We start from the raw sequence: 18935 nt of genomic DNA, 5'->3' as shown, positions 1-18935 counted from the left end.
AATGACCAGAAATACATTGTTCCAGAAAGTGGAGGAAGTAACCAGGGGAGCAGCCATGTTAGACTTGATTCTGACCAACAGGAAGGAATTGGTAGCAAATCTGAAGGTGGAAAGCAATTTGGGTCAAAGTGATCATGAAATGATGATTTCATGAGTCTAAGGAAAGGAAGTAGTGAGAGCAGCAGAATAAGGAAAATGGATTTATAAAAAAAAAAAACAGACTTTTAACAAACTAAGAACTGGTAGATAAGGTGCCATGGGAAGAAAATCTAAGGGGAAAGTTCAGGAGAGCTGAAAGTGTCTCAAGATGACCATATTAACAGCACAACTGAAATCTATCCCAATATGAAAGAAAGATAGGAATATTAAGAAGCCAATATGGCTGCATCAGGAGCTCTGTAATGACCAGAAATTCAGAAAAGAATCCTATAAAAAGTGGAAACATGGGCAAACTGCTAAGGAGTACAAAAGAATAACACAAGCCATGTAAGAACAAAATCAGAAAGACTAAGGCACAAAATGAGTTACACCTAGCACGGGACAAAGAAGGCAATAAGATGATGTTCTGTAAATACATTAGGAGCAAGAGAAAGATGAAGGAAAGAATAGGCCCTCTACTTAGCAGAAAGAGAGAACTAAAAACTGATGACATTAAGAAAGCTAAGGAGCATAATGTCTATTTTGTTTCAGTCTTCACTAAAAATGGTTAGTGACGACCAGATATTCAACATAAGTAATATGAATAACAAGGGGGAAGGAATACATAAGAACAGGTTAAAGAATATCTAAATAAGTTAGATGTGTTCAAGTCAGCAGGGCCTGTTGCAATGAATCCTAGCCTACTTAAGGAGCTAGATGAAGCAATTGTCTCTGAGAACTCATGGGCAACAGGTGAGGTTCCACAAGTCTGGAGAAGGGCAAACAGAGTACCTATGTTTGAAAAGGGGAACAAAGAGGACTCGGGGAATTATAGACCAGTCAGCCTAACTTCAATACAAATGAACAAATAATTCAACAATTAATTTGTAAGCACCTAAGAGATAACAGGATTATAAGGAATAGCCAGCACGCTCTGGACAAATCCAAGTCATGCTAATGTAACCTAATTTCATTCTTTGACAAGATTACTGGACTAATGGATTAGGAGGAAGCTTTAGCAATTATATATTTTAGCAAGGCTTTTGACACAGTCCCGTCATGTGGGACGGTCTCATAAGCAAACTAGGGAAATGCGGTCTAGATGAAATTACTATGGGGGGGGGGGTGCACAATTGGTTGAAAAAACCATACTGAAAGTGTAGTTATCACTGGTTGACTGTCAAACTGGGAGGGCACATCTAGTGGGGTGCAACAGGGGTCAGTCCTGGGTCCAGTACTATACAATATTTTCATTCATGATTTAGATAATGGAGTGGAGAGTGTGCTTAAAGTTTGCAGATGATACCAAGCTGGGAGGGGTTACAAGTGCTTGGGAGGACAGGTTTACAATTCAAAATGACCTTGACAAATTGGAGAATTGGTCTGAATTGAAGATGATGAAATTCAGTAAAGACAAATGCAAAGTACTTCTCTTAGGAAGGAAAAAATCAAATGCACAATTACAAACTGGGGAATAACTAGTTAAAGTGGTAGTACTGCTGAAAAGGATCTGGGGTTTATAGTGGATCACAAATTGAAAATAAGTCAACACTGAGCTCCAGATGCAAGCAAAGCTAATATTCTGGGGTGTATTAACAGCAGTATCATTTGTAAGACGTGGGAGGTAATTTTCTCTCTCTACTCAGCAGTGGTGAGGTCTCAGCTGGAGTACTGTATCAAATTCTGGACACCACACACTTTAGGAAAGATGAAAACTGGAGAGTCCAGAAGAGAACAACAAAAGTGATAGAAGGTTTAGAAAACCTGACCGGTGAGGAAAGTTTAAAAAACAAACAACTGCCAGTCTTGACAAAAAAAAGACTGAGGCGGGACCGGATACCTCTTCCAATATGTGAAGGGCTGTTCTAATGAGCATGGTGATCAACTCTTTTCCTTCTCCACTGAAGTAGTAATAGGCTTAATCCGCAGCAAAGGAAATGTAGGTTAGACATCAGAAAAGAAAACAAAAAGAAAAAAAACTTGTTAACTGTAAGGGTAGTTAAGATCCAGAATAGGTTTCCAAGGGAGGTTGTGAAATTCCTAACATTGGAGGTTTTTAAGAACAAGTTGGACAAACACACCTGTCAGGAATGATTTAGGTTTACTTGATCCTGCCACAGTGCAGGGGGCTGAAGTTGAAAACTTCTTGAGATCCCTTCCAGCCCTACATTTTTATGATTCTGTGTACATATACACAAGAAACTGCATCATCTTATACTCAAATCCATGCTCTCCTCCTCTTAAGCCTCCCTTTCTTGGTTTGTTATTGCCACCTCTTGAATCATATCTATAGTTAGATTTTCAGAAGAGGATCACCGTCAAGCACTTAAACAATGTTGCAATAAATATACATTATTCCTAAATATATATGCTGCTGCAAGTCACTAAAGTCCTGTAATGTGATAATTACAATAGTGTGTGTATTTGTAAGGTCATAATGGGGGTAAATAAGGGGACAGGATGTGCCAGTTGCACTTTGGGAAAAACAACAACACACACTTGTACACACCTGTTTTTCCATAGAAAGGTCTTGGCCAAAAGTGGTAAGATTCTTACTTTGGCACGCTACTTCTGATTAAATCCATTTAAGTGGAGTCACAAACAAGCAGTGACCCTCTCATCAATAACTTCCAGCCAATGGCAAAACTTCTATATCCAAAAGGATGAAGACAAGCTAACTCAGACACATCGTACCAATAATATTGTCCAAATGCTCCTCCAGGCAAAGACCAATTTCCAGGGTCCATAGGAGAAGAAAAAAAAAAAAAAAAAAAAAAAACACAAACAAACCCACACCACACAGTTACTTATCAGTAAGGCTATGGTTTTGTCATGGAGGTTGCAGAAGTCATGGAATCTGAGACTTCCAAAGACCTCCGTGACTTCAGCCCTCCCAGCAGGGTCCCGCCACCTCCTGCAGCGGCAGAGAGCTGTAAGATCCCCCCGCTGCCTGAGGCAGTGGGCCCCCCAAGCTCTCAACTGCTATGGGCAGCAGTTCCCAAGTGCCGTCGCAGGAGGTCAGGGGGACCCCCACTCGCTCCCCAGCCACTGTGGGAGGGCAGGAGGACCCCCGCCCGCTCCCCATTCTAGCAATGGCAAGGGGATTCCCAAAGTGCTCTCCACCGCTGGGGCTGGGGCAGGAGGACCCTGTAGCTCTCCTCTGCTGCTGGTAGCAGGGAGACCCCGGAGTTCTGAGCCCCCACGGGTGGTGGGGGCCCCAGAGCTCCCAGCCACCCCGCAACTGCCTAGTCCCTTCCCATTTTATCATGGATATTTTTATTAAAAATCAGGGACAGGTCACGGGCGTCTGTGATTTTTACTAAAAGTATCCATGACAAAATCTTAGTCTTACTTATGAGTATACTGATGCTTCTGTATTGGTCTACACCAGGGGGTCTCAAAGTCCCAGCCCCCGGGCCATCTACGGCCCACAGAGGAGAGACGCAGGCAGACATGCTGCCATGTCGGGTGCAGGTGCCACCCCCCGCAGCTCCCATTGGCTGGGGGAGAGGGCCAGAGATACCATCACTAGTTGCCAGGCAGAGTCAGCCATGGGGGCAGCATCAGCACTTTTTTCCACAATTAATATAAACAAGTCGAAATACCGAACACAACTATCTGATGCACCCCTTGCTGCAATCCTGAAGGTTTCAACTGCTCAGTCACTGAGGCCAAACATCAAGAAACTGACAGAACTGAAGCGTTGCCAGGAGTCTGGCAAACACTAAAAACTCTCTGGCAGGTGAAGAATTGTATAAAGTTGTATGACAGTCTTATTTCTAAGAAATTCAAAATAAAAAAATACAATATAAACATTTTCTTTTCTGAACACCATCTTCAGTGACATCATTGGCCCGCTGGGAGTATCTGAGGACTGGCACTGGTCGTAAGGTAAATGGAGTTTGAGACCCCTCGTCTACACAGTGTTTATAAGCTCACACTAAGAGGCCTCTCAGCTGACCAAAATTGATTTTTATTCAGAGATTCCAAGGCCAGATGGTACAGTTGCAATCATCCAGTTTGACTTCCTGTATACCACAGGCCATATAACTTCTTCAGGGATGCATAGCAGATACCTTAGTGATATGCCCATCATCTCTGACCAACTTTTAGAAGTGACAATCTCTGAAAGACAATTTATAGCAGTAGCCCTTTGTCCCCAACTTGGTCAGTCATACCAAAAGCTGCTGAGACACACAGCATAATCTGAAAGGATAGCTGATCTTCCCAGCAGACAAATCTAAGCAGAAACAGATCATACATGACTCTTACATGCGTGATCTAACTCCAAAGGAATACCAGAACCTAGACTGACATCTAAGTCATCATGGTTGTCTTTTAAAAAAAAAAAAAAAAAAAAATCCCCAGAACCTTTCTGTCACACACTGATACTCCAAGCTATAGCCACCCTTGGGATGAAGGCAAATGACAAAAAAAATAAAAATAAAAAAATATATGAAGGGTCCTCTACCTCTTCAAAAAAATGCCTCTAATCCTTGTCCATATGACCACCTACAGTACACATCACGACAGCCTCAACCAACTAAATATTACTTCTACATCTTTGTACTGATAATGAAAGCTGGTGCAATTAATACATTTCGCACCAAATTTGGTGCTGGGACATTTGTCTCCAAATTCCACAGTGGATACCTGATCTTGGGAGGGTACAATATCTTTACAGCTCTGAAAGCCTAAAAGGAGAAAATGAAAAGTCAACTTTGTTGACTTCATTGAATCTGATACATCCCATAAATACCAAGTGTACTTTAGTAATGCTTAATCCAAGGGATGTCCCATTGTGTTATAAATCTTAGAATCTTTAGAAAGTGCATCTTTTGAGGCTTCCAAAGTACCAGGCATTATTACATCATGTCAACAAACTTAAGATGTTAAGCCATCTTCACCCTGATCAGTTTCAATCCTCATTCTTACACCTGAAGTACTATCTTCTCCAATCTCTAGCAGTTGACTTAGCTGTAGAGAGATTTGTTTTCCAGAAACATATGGACTATCAAACACAGGAGGCTTAAAGCTTATTCCAGTGACAAGGAACATAGTCAATGTTGGGGTAGACTAAAACATGATTTATATCAGAGGGTAGGCAACCTATGGCACGCGTGCCAAAGGCAGCATGCGAGCTGATTTTCAGTGACACTCACACTGCCCAGGTCCTGGCCACCGGTACAGGGGGCTCTGCAGTTTAATTTAATTTTAAATGAAGCTTCTTAAATATTTTAAAAACCTTATTTACTTTACATACAACAATAGTTTAGTTATGTATTATAGACTTATAGAAAGAGACCTTCTAAAAACATTAAAATGTATTACTGGCACGCAAAACCTTAAATTAGAGTGAATAAATGAAGACTCGGCACACCACTTCTGAAAGGTTGCCGACCCCTGATTTATACAGTTCAATTTCTAAAAACAAAGGTGTCTCTCTAAATGGTACCCTAACCTCAAATATAATCCCCTTGTTTAAAAATGAAACATGGAACAGTTAATAAGACTAAAACAAACAAAAAAAACAAACAAACAAGGGGAAGCCATTCAATTGATTCAAAAATCCTCATCCCACAGAAACCCTTCCTTTCTTCTTTTGCGCTCACCCCCAATGCCTGATAAAAATGGCATGCTTTGATGGTCAACAACTTCTGGCTATTTTGGGCTGGGAGAATGATCAAGCGAATACCAAAGACCAGGGCCCCTTACAGAATATGTCCCAGCAGCAACTCCCTCATATTTAAACTAAGGGGCTCCAACTCAAGCATCTCTGCTGATCGGTGCTGCAGCGGTATCACACAAGATGAGAGGCCTTCTGCTTGACAGGAAGGTCCCAAGCCATTTAGGCCTTTATAAGTCAAAACCAACACCCTGAATTTCCACCCAAAAACCAACAGTACAGATTCCACAGAGTACTGGTGCAACGTGAAGATATCGCCAAACCTTATTTTGTTTTGGCAGGGGGATGGGGGGGGGTACATTCTTGCTATAACTGCTCAAACATATTAAGAGTATCATAGTGAGTTACATGTGACAGGGACAGAAAACCCTCTCAGGTGTTTTTCCTGTAATGAATAGGTCTAAATTACCCTACAGTACCGAATCCTCATGAAGCAATGGATGTAATGCGAGTTTCACTGTTTCATTAGATCAGAACTCCTCTGGCAACATCAGTTACCAGTGAGCTTTCCTGCATACATCTGTAGTATGAAGAACTGAAATAGAGAGGATGCAAGTATAGGCACTCTTATTATATATGGTGCCACACCAAGAAACATTGGGAGGCATAGTTATCTCCCTGTATTGGGCTCTTCCGATACCAATCTAATATTTTTCTGTGGAAGAGTGAATAATGTTCTTTACCACTTTCCATCAAAAGATCTAAGTATGCATTACAAACACTAGTTACTCTCAACAATCTTGTGAGCTAGGCAAGAACGTTAATCCTAATTTACCAATGAGGAAACTCAGGAGGAGAAAGACAAGCTGACAGTCACAAAAAGTATGTAGCTGGGTCAAGAGTGGTACTCCAATCTCCTGACTTCAGATCCTGTGCCTTAGCCACAAGCTTAGAAGTATTTACTCGGTTGGTTTTTATTGCTTGTTTGTTTGCTTTTTACTTTTTGTTCCTTCCTTCAGGGCTTGCAGATCTGAACACTAATTCTATCATGCTCTAAAAAAATAGAGGTAGAGAGACTGGGACAAGCTGGAGGGGACTGCACACAAGGGTCTAACCACTAGAGAATCCTCCCCTCAGAACCTGGAATAGAATTCATGATTCCGGAGTCTCACCATTCTTCTTTCAGCAAGCAGCTGGGAAACCCACTGGTAAAACGTATCTCATCTCCCTCTAGCAAGTGGCCCATGTAGACAACAACCTACTACTGCTATCAATTAGCTCGAGTAACAGATGCCTGTGCTGTGGATCTAGAGGTTCTAAAGCTGATCAGTCACGTGGGAGTCAATATGGTTCAACATGATGGAATTTGTTGGATTTTTCCTAATTTGCTTTTTTAACATGAATGAAGTTAAACAAATTTTAAGGTTACAGTCAACCACGCAAAAGTAGGCAAATGCCAAAATTACAGTTGCCCATGCAGACTTACCGGTAATTCTGCCCTCCTGTGTTTAGTCTCTACATCATGACATATGTTTTTCCAAAGGACCCCTGCCCCATTGAGTGCACAGGACTTTTTTTTATTAAGAAGGCTGCTCTAAGTTGCGGTCACTGATTTTCTGGGGTACTGTCAGGGCCGGTGCAACCACTAGACGAACTAGGCAGCCGCCTAGGGCACCTAGTGGTTGAGGGCACCTAAAAGCCCGCTCAGGCGAGGAGGTGGAGTGGAGGGGAGCTGGGGCAGGGGGCAGGGAGGGATGCCTGCAGTAACGGAGGGGGGGGGGGGGGGGGAGGCACGCACAGGGGAACCGCTCTCCGCCCCAGATCACCTCCACTCTGCCTCCTCCGCTGAGCGAACAGCCCCTGCTCTAATTCTCCTCCAATCGGCACCGCAAGCCTGGGAGGGGAGGAGAATCAGAGCAGCGCTGGCATGCTCAGTGGAGGAGGCAGAGCGGAGGTGAGGTGAGGTGGGCTCCCCGGGCAGGGTTAGCTACCGGGGGGGGAGGCTCCCCGGGCCGGAGGAACAGGGTTAGCTGCCGTGGAGGATGAGCTCCCCGGGCGGGGGGGGGGGGGCGCGGCGGACTTCCCGGGTGGCACGCTGGGTTAGCTGCTGGGGCTCCTCTGGTGGCAGGGATGTGGTGGCTGCGGTGGGCAGGGTTAGCTGGGGGGAGGCGCAAGGTGGAAGTTTCGCCTAGGGCACGAAACTGCCTTGCACCGGCCTTGGGTACTGTTTCACAATTTCAAGAATAAATGATACATATTCAAGTTCAGTTTTCACCTTGTCTTTTTTTTTTTTTAAACTGGGGGGAGAGGGATGAAAAGACAAACATTTGAGTGGTTTTTTTTGTCAGGCACAGTGAAGCCTGATAGACAAAAAGAGAGAGGAGAAACATTTCTCTTTTAGAAGAAGTCTAAATGATTGGTCACTTAACACAGAAAAATGGGTATTTCTGTTACATTATGTTCTAATTGATGCTCAGATTTGCTTTTCATAAATGTAGTAAATCATGTAATGTCTTTAATATTGCAGAATTGCGTCTGAATGAAACATTAAACTAAAACCTCTTTTTTCTAAGAATATCCATATAACGAACTGTTTACATAAATACGCAAAGCTGACCAGAACAACTTTACACAAAGTTAATGCCACGATACTACATACATGCAACACCTACCTTAGCATCCTCTTCATTGAAGAGTGAGCACCAAGGAGAATTCACATTTTTAATAGCTAACTCGAACGAACAGGTAAAAAAAGCAACTTGGACCAAATCTGTAATAAATCCAAATAAATAAGTGATAGATGACAAATAAGTTTATTTGCTCTCTACCACAACTCCCAGCATCACCCTCCTATTATGAGAAAGAAAGAATATAAAATAACATCCAATCCAGAGCCCAAACACATAATGTATGGTATGCTAAGGCTCCAATTTTGCATTATGGGCCTACTCAAATGTTTATATGATCAGGCCTTAGATTGTAAGCCTTTCACAGAGAAGGGACACGCAAGTGTAACCATCACCTGTTTAGTAATTTACATCTACTGGTGTGTATTATTATGCAGTAGACAATAGTTACATGATATAGAAATAAGGTTATGTTTACTCCTTATTTGGACTACTAGATGGCAAGAACAAATGCACTACTTTTCTGATTTAAGACAGCAAATCCAACTCAATTCCTTGCAAGTTTTACGTAGAACAACAACAAAAACCTGCAACTTACATTCTCTATCAATGACCCCATAGGCTTACACAAAATTCCCTATTAGGCACAACGCATTGCCAGCTACTCTAATCATTCTTATTTTAGCAACTACTTGTCCACTTACAGTTTAGTTGAAGGTTCGAGGATTATGAATGCATCAATTATTTCAATAGCAGCAAAGGCAACTCATGCATTTTGTTATGACATTCTAATATAAGAGTTTCTATAAAAATTTGTGTAGGAGATGGAATTTAATACTAGAGAGTTTCAATGTGGAAAAACAAAAACATTTACCACATTATACCAGTTTTAGTTTAGACTATGAGCTGTGCCTTTTCTTCAAGAGAAGAACATTTTGAGAAGTATAGACATTCAACTTGTATCACGTTAATATGATCCGTAGGGTAAATGGGAAGGGTTTTTCTACAGTAGGTTCTCTGACTGTTCACTGACAATGAATATTCATTGCCACAAAACTGTATTTAAGAAATTTAAGTTAACACAAGTAAAGTGGAATAAAACTAGAATTTGTATGTGATTCGGTAAAACTAAAATTATCTCGCCAAGTTTTTTTAAAACTATACCTTTTTCCTTAAAAGTAATCCAGAATTTTGGGTTCCTTTGTACTTTGGTCCTTCTCCCAGAAGGGTTCCTCAATTAAACTGTTAAAACTGGTTCTTTATAACTTTGTATTACAACATTTATGTCAGGGGTACACTATGCACTTTGGCTTCGGTAGATGAAGGAATTTTTAAAAGCTGTTCTTTTCAAATAGTGATATGACATGCTGCCTTCACTAATCTTTCCAAAGGCCTATAAAAGAGTATTTTAAACTGTTTGTTTTTCATAACTATCTGAAGATCCTAGAAAACAACATTTATGCAAGTTAAATAATCAAAAAACAGAATAAGTACGCTACCTGCATTTAAATCACGCACTGGTACACACAAGGTAGCTGCAATTTTTTCCAAAACCCTTTTCATCTCAGGACCCTGTTTGAAGGCATCCACTTCGTACATAGCTGTAGCGTTCTCTTCTACACAGGTTACAAACTTCTCACAATGATCAAAGAACCTCATTAATTTGTCATTAATCTCAGTCTCTTCATTCTCGATATCTGAAAGGAAAAACAATTCTTTACGGAAAACCCCTACAATACACACAAAAACAGATAATTTAAAGAATTCCCTGTCAGATTTTACAAAAGTTGGTCTGGGGACTGAATGGGGAGGCAACCTGTCAGATACCCTAATTTATAACAAAAAAACAAAACGTTATGATGTCAGAATTAAGAGTTTAATTATAATCTATTAGACTTAAACCCTGCCCACAATAAGAGAAATGGAAAACTACATTAGTTTCAATTGTATGTATTTCAAGCAGGGCTCTAATGCTGCTTTTCCTGATATGCAGAGATTCTATTGAGAACCATGCTAACCGAACTATTCTTAAGATTGTTTCCATTATAGGGTAGACATATTTTCCTTTCTACCTACTACAACAACAACATTTTAAAACCAATTTTATCACAGGTTTTTAGGGCTGGAGAAGGCACCCTCCCCCTCATCATGTGTGTGCTGGGGGGCCCCAGGCGCTGGGGGGGGGGCAGGCAGGGCCACACCTTAGCCCCCCCCGTGTGCTGGGGGCACGTAAGCCAGTCCCGGGCAGGGCTCCACCTTACCTGAGCCAGTAGTGTGTGCTGGGGCCCAAAGGCCCCCAGGCCAGGGCCCCACTTTATTCCCCCCCGAGTGTGCCGGGGCACCCAGGCCAGCCTTTCCCGCTTCGTTACCTCTGGCCGGGAGCTGCCGGTGCAGGGCCAGCTGCAGCCCCTTGCGGAAGGCGGCGCTGCTCTCCACGCACCGGTGCTTGGAGCTGCTGGCGAAGGCGAAGCGGCGCTGCGGGGAGAACAGGCCGGGGAAGCGGGCGGCCAGACGCTGGGCCAGCTGCTCCATGTCGAGGCGGCCCTTGGGCGCCAGCTTCCCGTCCATGTCTGGGTGGTACCACATGTCCCAGCGGGCGAACTGCTGCGCGGCGGGGCAGGGCCGCTCCTGGCTGCGGAGCAGGCGGTGCAGCTGGCCCAGCTTGCGGATCTGCTTCTCGGTGGGGAAGCGTGTGCCGTGGCGGATGAGGGCGCGGAGCTGCAGCGGGGCGCAGGCGGCGGAGGGCAGCAGGTACCCCGGGTCCGGGGGCCCCAGGGAGAGCGGGTCCTGCAGCAGGTGCTGATTCACCTCCTCGTACCGGGACTTGGTCCCGAAATAGCCGCTCAGCAGGGACGTGGCCGCCGCCCTCTCCTGCGCGAGGGAGACGCGGAGCAGCAGCAGGAACAGCGGCAGCGAGGGGCGCCCCGGGAGGGGGCCGCGGAAGAAACTCGCCATGGGGAGACCGGCGGCAGCGGTTCTGCACAGACACCTGGGCAGGGGAAACGGAGACTCCGGACCGGGCTCTGCAGCGGGCTGGGGCTTGCACCGTGACAGAGAGCGAGCCGGGAACCCGGTCTTATGCTCCGCCCTGGCCCGGGGTGTCGTCACACCGGCCTCCTGGCCGCTGCCTTCCGGGGTTCAGCCGGGCCGAGCTGGGAGCTGTGTTTCGGAGACTGCTCCGCGTAGGAATGTGCTACCGGGAGCACTTACCGATACGTATAGATTGGAAGAAACTGCTATTGTATTAAACTGCTACCTGATGTAGCAAATGCCTACAGCTAGCAGTTTCTTGCACGACAGTGTATGTGAAATTGCTACGTGTAGAAACGTGCTCTCTGTAGCAGTTAGTGATACGTATAGATTGTAAGAAACTGCTTTTGTAAAAAGATGCTACTTTATTTGTACATGCTTGAAAACTGTTATCATATTTCAATGTTCCCTCATAGGTCATGTTTTCTAGACCTTAAATTTTCACAAACTTTATAAGTGCTCTCTATGCCATTATCTCAGTCATTAAGATTTTGAATAGAAACATATCCACAACTGATCCCTGGAGAACCCCACTCATTATGCCCATCGTATTTATTGTTATGTTCATCTAGGTTTCATTTCCATAGTTTGTGTATGAGAAGGTCATGGGAGACAGTATCAAAAGCCTTACTAAAGGCAAGATCATAGAACATCAGGGTTGGAAGGGACCTCAGGAGGTTATCTAGTCCAACCCCCTGCTTAAAGCAGGACCAGTTCCCAGACAGGGGATGCATGCGGGCGGCGGCCCCCGTGCATCCCCCGGCTTCCCCCCTCGCCCTGCTCTGGCTCTGCAGCTCCCAGGAGTGTGAGCCACCGCTGCCCCTCCTGGAGCAGGCTCGGGGCCCCATGCGCCACCGCCGCCTTTGAAGGGCTGTTACCCCCCTCCCCCCTCGCGCTGCGCCGGCTCCTCCATGGCTGCGGCTCGCTGCCCCTGCAAGCCGACGCTCTGGCTCTCCGGTGCCTCCGGAAGGCGGCTCCTCCCTTCCGAGCCAGGGCACCGCTTTTTAGCGCTCCCAACCACTTGGCGCCCTAGGCAACTGCCTAGTTCACCTAGTGGTTGCACCAGCTCTGGCCCTGTACACTGGCCAGTAGGAGGCACTCTGTACATTGGAGAGCTAATTCCCTACATGACCAGGAGGAGGCGCTATGCTGGTGAGTCTCAACCTTGCTACAATGCCATTGGATTAGAGGAGATTTTGTGCCAAGAACCACCAGTAGAGCAGTGTATGTGTAATATAACTATGTTAAAAACTCCTACCTTAACCTATTACTTCCCAACTCATGAGGATAAAAGAACTAACACACTGGATACCAGTAATATTCTAAACTTTAACTTTTCTTTGTGGGTCAATTGGACAAGTCTGTACAAACTAATGAAGAAAAATAACCAAATTATCCAACTGACTGAAATCACACAGGCCCAGGTTCAAACATGCAGTTTGGCTATTTTACATCAGGGATCTGAAATATAAAGAGTATCTGCACAAGCAGAACAAATTATAACGCACCATTGGATCTAACTCTGAGTTGTGAAGAATATGTATTAAGGCTATAACAACCAACAGGAATGCACTTTTATCTAGAAAACCATGATTACATTGAGTCTTCATGACTAGTGATTTAAATTATGATTTAAAAAATCAAATCCACCATGGTTTATGGCCAGTAATACAGCCTTATTTACACGTTTATTACTCAAGAAATCTTAATTGACACTTTCGCTGTATAACAAGATGCTTAGTTGCCATTCTCAAAATACTCATTAGACAAACACTTGATACCAAACACATTTTTGGAGTAGAGAGAACCAAGCCAACATTCCTATATTTTCAGGACTATTTAAAAAACCTTTTGCAAGTGGAATTTCATGGCTATTGCATTAAAAACCCTTAATGAAAACCCTTTTAATATTTAAAAAGAAATATTTATTAGTCACTTTCCACTGTAGGTCATACAGTCTATTAATAAAAAAAAACATTGAATGCACACAAAATATTGAGCATAGTGAAAAACATTATACATAGTATGTGAAATACTTAATTCCTTTGACGAGCAAGATCATAGGCAGAAAATCTGCCATTGTGCTTTATACAGACTTCCACTTCTGTCACTGTTATACACACATAATGAGCAAAGAGGTATCATCACAAAAATTACACTCCGAACGGTGGTACTCATATGTCACTTCATTGCGCTCTCATTTAATTGTAGCCTTTGTCTTCACTGTTAAAACTTAACTTGTCTTGGGTTGTTTTCTCACTGCTAATTAGTTTTATTAGCAGTGAGAAAAAGGCCTATGTCTGCATAATGGGGACACCAGATATATTAGACACACCTGGATTATTCTTCAGTGGTTGATCATATCAGATCCTTCTCGTTCTCAGTATGCTGAGGTGAGCTGAAATGTCTGTATTCCCATCATCCAGATTGCTGGGTCAATCATTTCTCACTATTCAGTCTTTGTACCTCAGGTGTTTCCGGTTGTTCTTGTAGGCTGTCATTGTCCACCTTTTCTTTCTTCCCCCCAGTTTCTGGAAGGCTCTTTTGCTGTGACCTGGGTCAAACAGCACCCACTGTATAGAGGTATCTGATCTTGGTCAAGTAGTCCCCATTGTATAGCACTATTGTTCAGAGGCACAGTTCCTGGGATAATCTTTATGTGTTTGTGCATTCCTTCAATAAGCCACTAACATTGTCTGGCCTCATCCAACAGAGCACATTTTAAATACAGAGACATGGGCAATATTTCTAGCCTCAGATACAAACGTTACATGCATACAGGTTGGATAAACACAGTCTGTAGGTCTTAAGTTTTGCAATGATACCTCACATCAGCCATCTTGCATAAAGTATATATTAGCTATGTCATATCCATATCATAAGCATATTTTCATAAAGAATGTAGAGTATAATGTCACACCCCACATGTATGTTTGCTGATCTGCAAATACTAAAGGAGCATGCACCTTTGGGTGCAAACGCTCATGACAATAGTGCAGAGCCATGCAAGCTCCATGATTCTGTGTGAGATGGCAGACAGTGAGGAGGGCCAGGCAGGTTAGTGGGTTTAGAAAAAAAGGTGTAAACATTTTGTATACATTTATGTATGGGATACATATAAAATTAGTGGCTGGTTAACAATGCATTATGAGAAGTTTGATCCCATGGCCACAACCACCCCTGCCTGACCTATTTGGTACCCAGCATACACTGCCAAACCAAAGCTTCCCAAAATACAGTGAGTGGACAGTGGGATATCTATTCATGGTGCACTTCACTCTGAATCTATACAAGTGCTTCTGGTGAGTACCCTGACTGCTGAGGCAAGAAGTCCAGGAGGCATGCACACAAGTGACATAGTAACTGTAGTGACTCTATGGTGACATAACTTGAGTTAACCCACACTTAAACTGTAGATATGGCCTTAGGTATGTTAAATGTTTGGGAGTATGAGGGTAGACTTTGGGTACATCTACACTACAGCGGGGAGTCGATTTAAGATACGCAAATTCAGCTACGTGAATAGCGTAGCTGAATTCGACATATTGCAGCCGACTTACCCCGTTGTGAGGACGGCGGCAAAATCGACTTCTGCCGCTTTTTGTCGGCGGCGCTTACTACCACCTCTGCTGGTGGAGTTAGAGCGCCGATTCGGGGATCGATTGTCGCGTCCCAACGGGACGCGATAAATCGATCCCCGAGAGGTCGATTTCTACCCGCCGATTCAGGCGGGTAGTATAGACCAGACCTAAGATTCCTTCAGGTGTTTAGGCTCAAGGCATTGGAACTGGCCTTAATGCACCCTACAGGCTCAGGAACAAAGAGGCCCCAGAAAAGATATCATTTATTTATTAAAATTTCTTGACTCAAGGGTGTATAACTCACGATTTTAGAATTCTTGTGGTTGTAAAGGTATCTTGGGGTTGTAGATGTGTGTTCATTATATTTTGAAAGGAAAAACTATGAATGGGTTGAACAAAGAATTAGATCAGTCCCTCAGGATAAGTAGATTGGCTATTAGCCAAGATAATCAGGGATGCAGGCCCATGCTCTGAATGTCCCTAAAACGTTCTTTGACTGACAGATGTTAGGAGTAGACAATGAGATGGTTCAATGAGTCATTGACTGGTCTGATCATTCCCTTAGAAGCACCTGGCATTGGCCACTGTCACAAGACCGGATACTAGATTAGGCGGACTATTGGTCTGACCACCAATATTTACACCATTGGTGGATTGACTCAAAACAAAGTTTTGACAATAGGCCAGTAATTCAGTCAGAGTGGAAGTCAGATGATCCAACAGAATAAACTTCTGCTCTAAAAATGAAAAAAAAAATAGAATTAAAAATTCAGGGAATTCAGAGAAGCCCAGCAGCAGATAAGACAACTTGGGAAACTGGTCGGAGACTCTATGCATTCAGATACAGTGATAAGGGATTCGTTGTTTCTGAGGGGATATATGTAAAATGTTTCACTGAATTAAGTCTCAGGGATTATCTACACTGGCAAGTTAAAGCACTCTAACTTGCTGGCTCAGGGGTGTGAAAAATCACACACCCCCTCCCGAGCACAGCAAGTTTGAGTGCTTTAAAACATTAGTGTGGACAGGCTCAGCTTCCAGTGCTGGGAGTGAATCCCCTCGACGAGGTGGATTACCAGGAGCACTGGCACCGGCGACAGCGCTTTGAAATTTGTAGTGTAGACATAGCGTCAGTAGGTTAGATCAGACAAAGAGGAGATGCATTGATGCTAGGCATTGGGATGCCTATGCCTTTAAGAACCCAGCCCTGGGAAGCCGATGCTGAGAGGTGCTGTCTGTGCGAGGGGAAATAAAAAATCCCCTCTGCCCCCCACCATTTTTGCAAACACTGGTGTGTCAGTCACACTGGGGTAACTGTTACCCCCTGTGCCCCTGACTGTGCTGGGTTTTGCCCTCTGCCAGCGCCTCATCACGAGCTTAACTCCTGCTCCTCCCCTTCCCCCCCAGCCCTGATTTTGCCATTTAGCCCCTCTCCTAATCCTGCCTCCAGCTGCTTGACCCCCCTGAGCAGTCAATTTCCGCCCTCTGCTCCAACCCTGGGCACCCCCCTGCTCCGATTCGCCCCCTTTGCCACTTTTTAACCCTTGTAAATAGCAGTCAGCAGATTTTTACGGCTAATAAGGGCAGGGTGAAGGGCAATGGCTTCAGCAGATGTTACTGAGCATGCTCAGTTCGTGTGACCATACAAAAAAGCCTTTTTGCTCAAATAAAAAAGCCTCTCGCCCCCTCCCCCACAAACTATTTTGCAAAGCAGTGGTGTCTCAGTGCCACTGGGGTAACTCTTACCCCCTGTGCCCCTGCCTGTGCTGGGTTTTGCCCTCTGACACCCTCTGCCAGCGCCTCACTCCTGGGCTTAACTCCACCTCCTCCCCCCCCCATTCCTGATTTTGCCCTTTAGCCCCTCTTCTACTGCTGCCTCCAGCTGCTTAACCTCCCCCAGCAGGGCTGGCTCCAGGCACCAGCGAAAGAAGCAGGTGCCTGGGACGGCCAATAGAAAGGGGCGGCACATCCGGGTCTGTGGTGGCATTTCGGTGGCGGGTCCTTCAGTGCCTCGCTTCCTCTTCGGCGGCACTTCGACAGCAGCTCAATCGCTCCGCTCAATCGGGCTTTTTTTTTTTCTTTGCCGCTTGGGGCGGCAAAAAAGCTGGAGCCGGCCCTGCCCCCCAGACCAGTAAATTTCCACCCCCTGCTCAGACCCTGGCCAACCCCCTCCTCCGATTTGCCCCCTTTGCCACTTTTTAACTCCTGTCAAAAGCAGTCACCAGAATCCTACAGGTATAAGGGCAGTGGCTTCAGCAGATGTACCGTAAGTAGCACATTTCTAGCAGAGTAGTACCCTTCAATGACCTTTGCCACTGGGAGCGATGGTCCGCTTGTAAAAATGGCTCTCATCCCCTGCTGCTGCCAAGAGCAGTGGTTTTCAAACTTTTATTTCTGGAGACCCAGTTGAAGAAAAGTGTTGATGCCCGCGACCCAACGGAGCAGGGGATGAGGTGTTTGGAGTGTAGGAGGGGTTCAGGGCTGGGGTGGAGGGTTGGGGTGTGTGGATGAGGGCTATGGGGTGGGGCCAGGAATGAGGGGTTCAGGGTGTGGGAGGGGGCTCTGGACTGGGGCAGAGGTTTGGGGTGCAGGAGGGGCTCTAGGTTGGGGGGGGGGCTCAGTACTGGGGCAGGGAATTCGGGCACAGGGTTATCTCCAGCGGCTCCTGGTCAGGGTTGCCGCCAGGGTGCAGAGACAGGCTTCCCGCCTGTCCTGGCATTGCGGATCACGCTGCACCTGAAGCAGCCAGCAGCAGGTCCAGCTCCTAGGCGGAGGTACGCAAGCCGGCCAATGGGAATGCGGAGCCAGTGCTCGGGGCAGGGGCAGCACGCGGAGCCCCATGGCCCCCCTGCCTAGAAGCCAGACCCACTGCTGGCCACTTCCGGAGCGTAGCGCGGTGTCGGAACAGGTAGCTGGGCAGCATTGCCGACGGGACTTTTAACATCCCGGTCAGCAGTGCTGACCAGAGCGACCTAGTGCCTTACATGCCACAACCCAGTAGTGGGTCACGACCTGCACTTTGAAAAACACTGGCCTAGAGCACTGAAGCCAGGCTACCTCCAGGGCCATACCCACATCCTGGGTTTGCTGGGTAGTGGGGAATGTGTAGTGGGGAAAGGAGGAAAGACCATAACTGTCTGCCCCTGCTCTTGATAACCCATCAGTCAAACCCCACTCCCAGGCCCAGTCATGAGACTAACTGAAAAATCAAGACATTATAAACAAACCAGCCAACCAGCCAGGAGGGTGACCTTTATTCCACCTTCTGGTTTTTGAGAATTTAGGAGGAAAGCCATTCATCCCACCACTTGTGCTTACTCCTGTCAGGTGCAAAATTCAACCAGCCAAAAAGCTGGCGTCCTCACTGACTACTTGGAAAAGGGTGCCACTTACCCTCTCCATCTCCCTCCCTCCCCGCCCTGCCCTCCCACCGCCCAGCTTGTGCTATTCTCCATTCGCCTTCCATGTTCCTTACCTTCATTCTGTATGATCGCAGCTCTACACCTGAAAGGTCTCTCCAAGACTTCTCTGAGCTGCCTGACTTCTGTCTGGACCAGAAGCTAGTTTCATCGGCCAGATCCATAGTGGCCACTGAAGGGGAGGCTCTCCTTTTAGAACTCCTGCTATACAGCCCACATCTTTCATGTGCAGGTGGTGGAGTCTCCCCTTGGTTCACCGGAGGTTGGACCTGGCTTGTGTTACCAGACTCAGAGACTTCCTGGACTATGGTATGACAGACTGGGTGGACTCCATGGCACTTGCGCTTTCCCTTTAGCATGTTCCAGGAAATGAGGGCAGCCGTACCCCTGCCTCTCTCCCTTTTCTCAAGCAGGCCCTGCGGGAAAGTGCTCCCCCACCTCTCACTCTGGAGCTCATTGTTGGCCTCCTGACCCACGAGCCTTCCTGGCTAGGCCCAACACACCACCTGAGTCA

At 45.6% G+C, this 18935-nt stretch overlaps 1 protein-coding gene across 6 annotated transcripts in view; it reads right to left on the bottom strand.

The window, feature by feature from the left end:
• The window catches only part of MINPP1 (multiple inositol-polyphosphate phosphatase 1), a 79358-nt gene extending 65998 nt beyond the window's left edge, over positions 1 to 13360 (bottom strand). For 2 of the 6 annotated variants that reach the window (XM_054035308.1, XM_054035306.1), the window contains exons 1-3: positions 10761 to 13354; positions 9891 to 10088; positions 8437 to 8534 (exon numbers count right to left, since the gene is read on the bottom strand). In XM_054035308.1, coding sequence (XP_053891283.1) covers positions 8437 to 8534; positions 9891 to 10088; positions 10761 to 11346 — 882 coding nt within the window. In that variant the 5' untranslated portion in view covers positions 11347 to 13354. Of the gene's footprint in view, positions 1 to 8436; positions 8535 to 9890; positions 10089 to 10652 lie in introns of all 6 variants that reach the window. The other 4 variants (XM_054035310.1, XM_054035309.1, XM_054035305.1 and 1 more) reach the window with 3 other exon arrangements.
• Positions 13361 to 18935: the final 5575 nt, after the last annotated feature.

The sequence above is a fragment of the Malaclemys terrapin genome, chromosome 7, assembly GCF_027887155.1.
Source record: "Malaclemys terrapin pileata isolate rMalTer1 chromosome 7, rMalTer1.hap1, whole genome shotgun sequence".
NCBI classification, from domain to species: domain Eukaryota; kingdom Metazoa; phylum Chordata; order Testudines; family Emydidae; genus Malaclemys; species Malaclemys terrapin.
The sequence above is the reverse complement of the archived record's forward strand: the minus strand, read 5'-3'. Positions and strand labels throughout refer to the sequence as shown.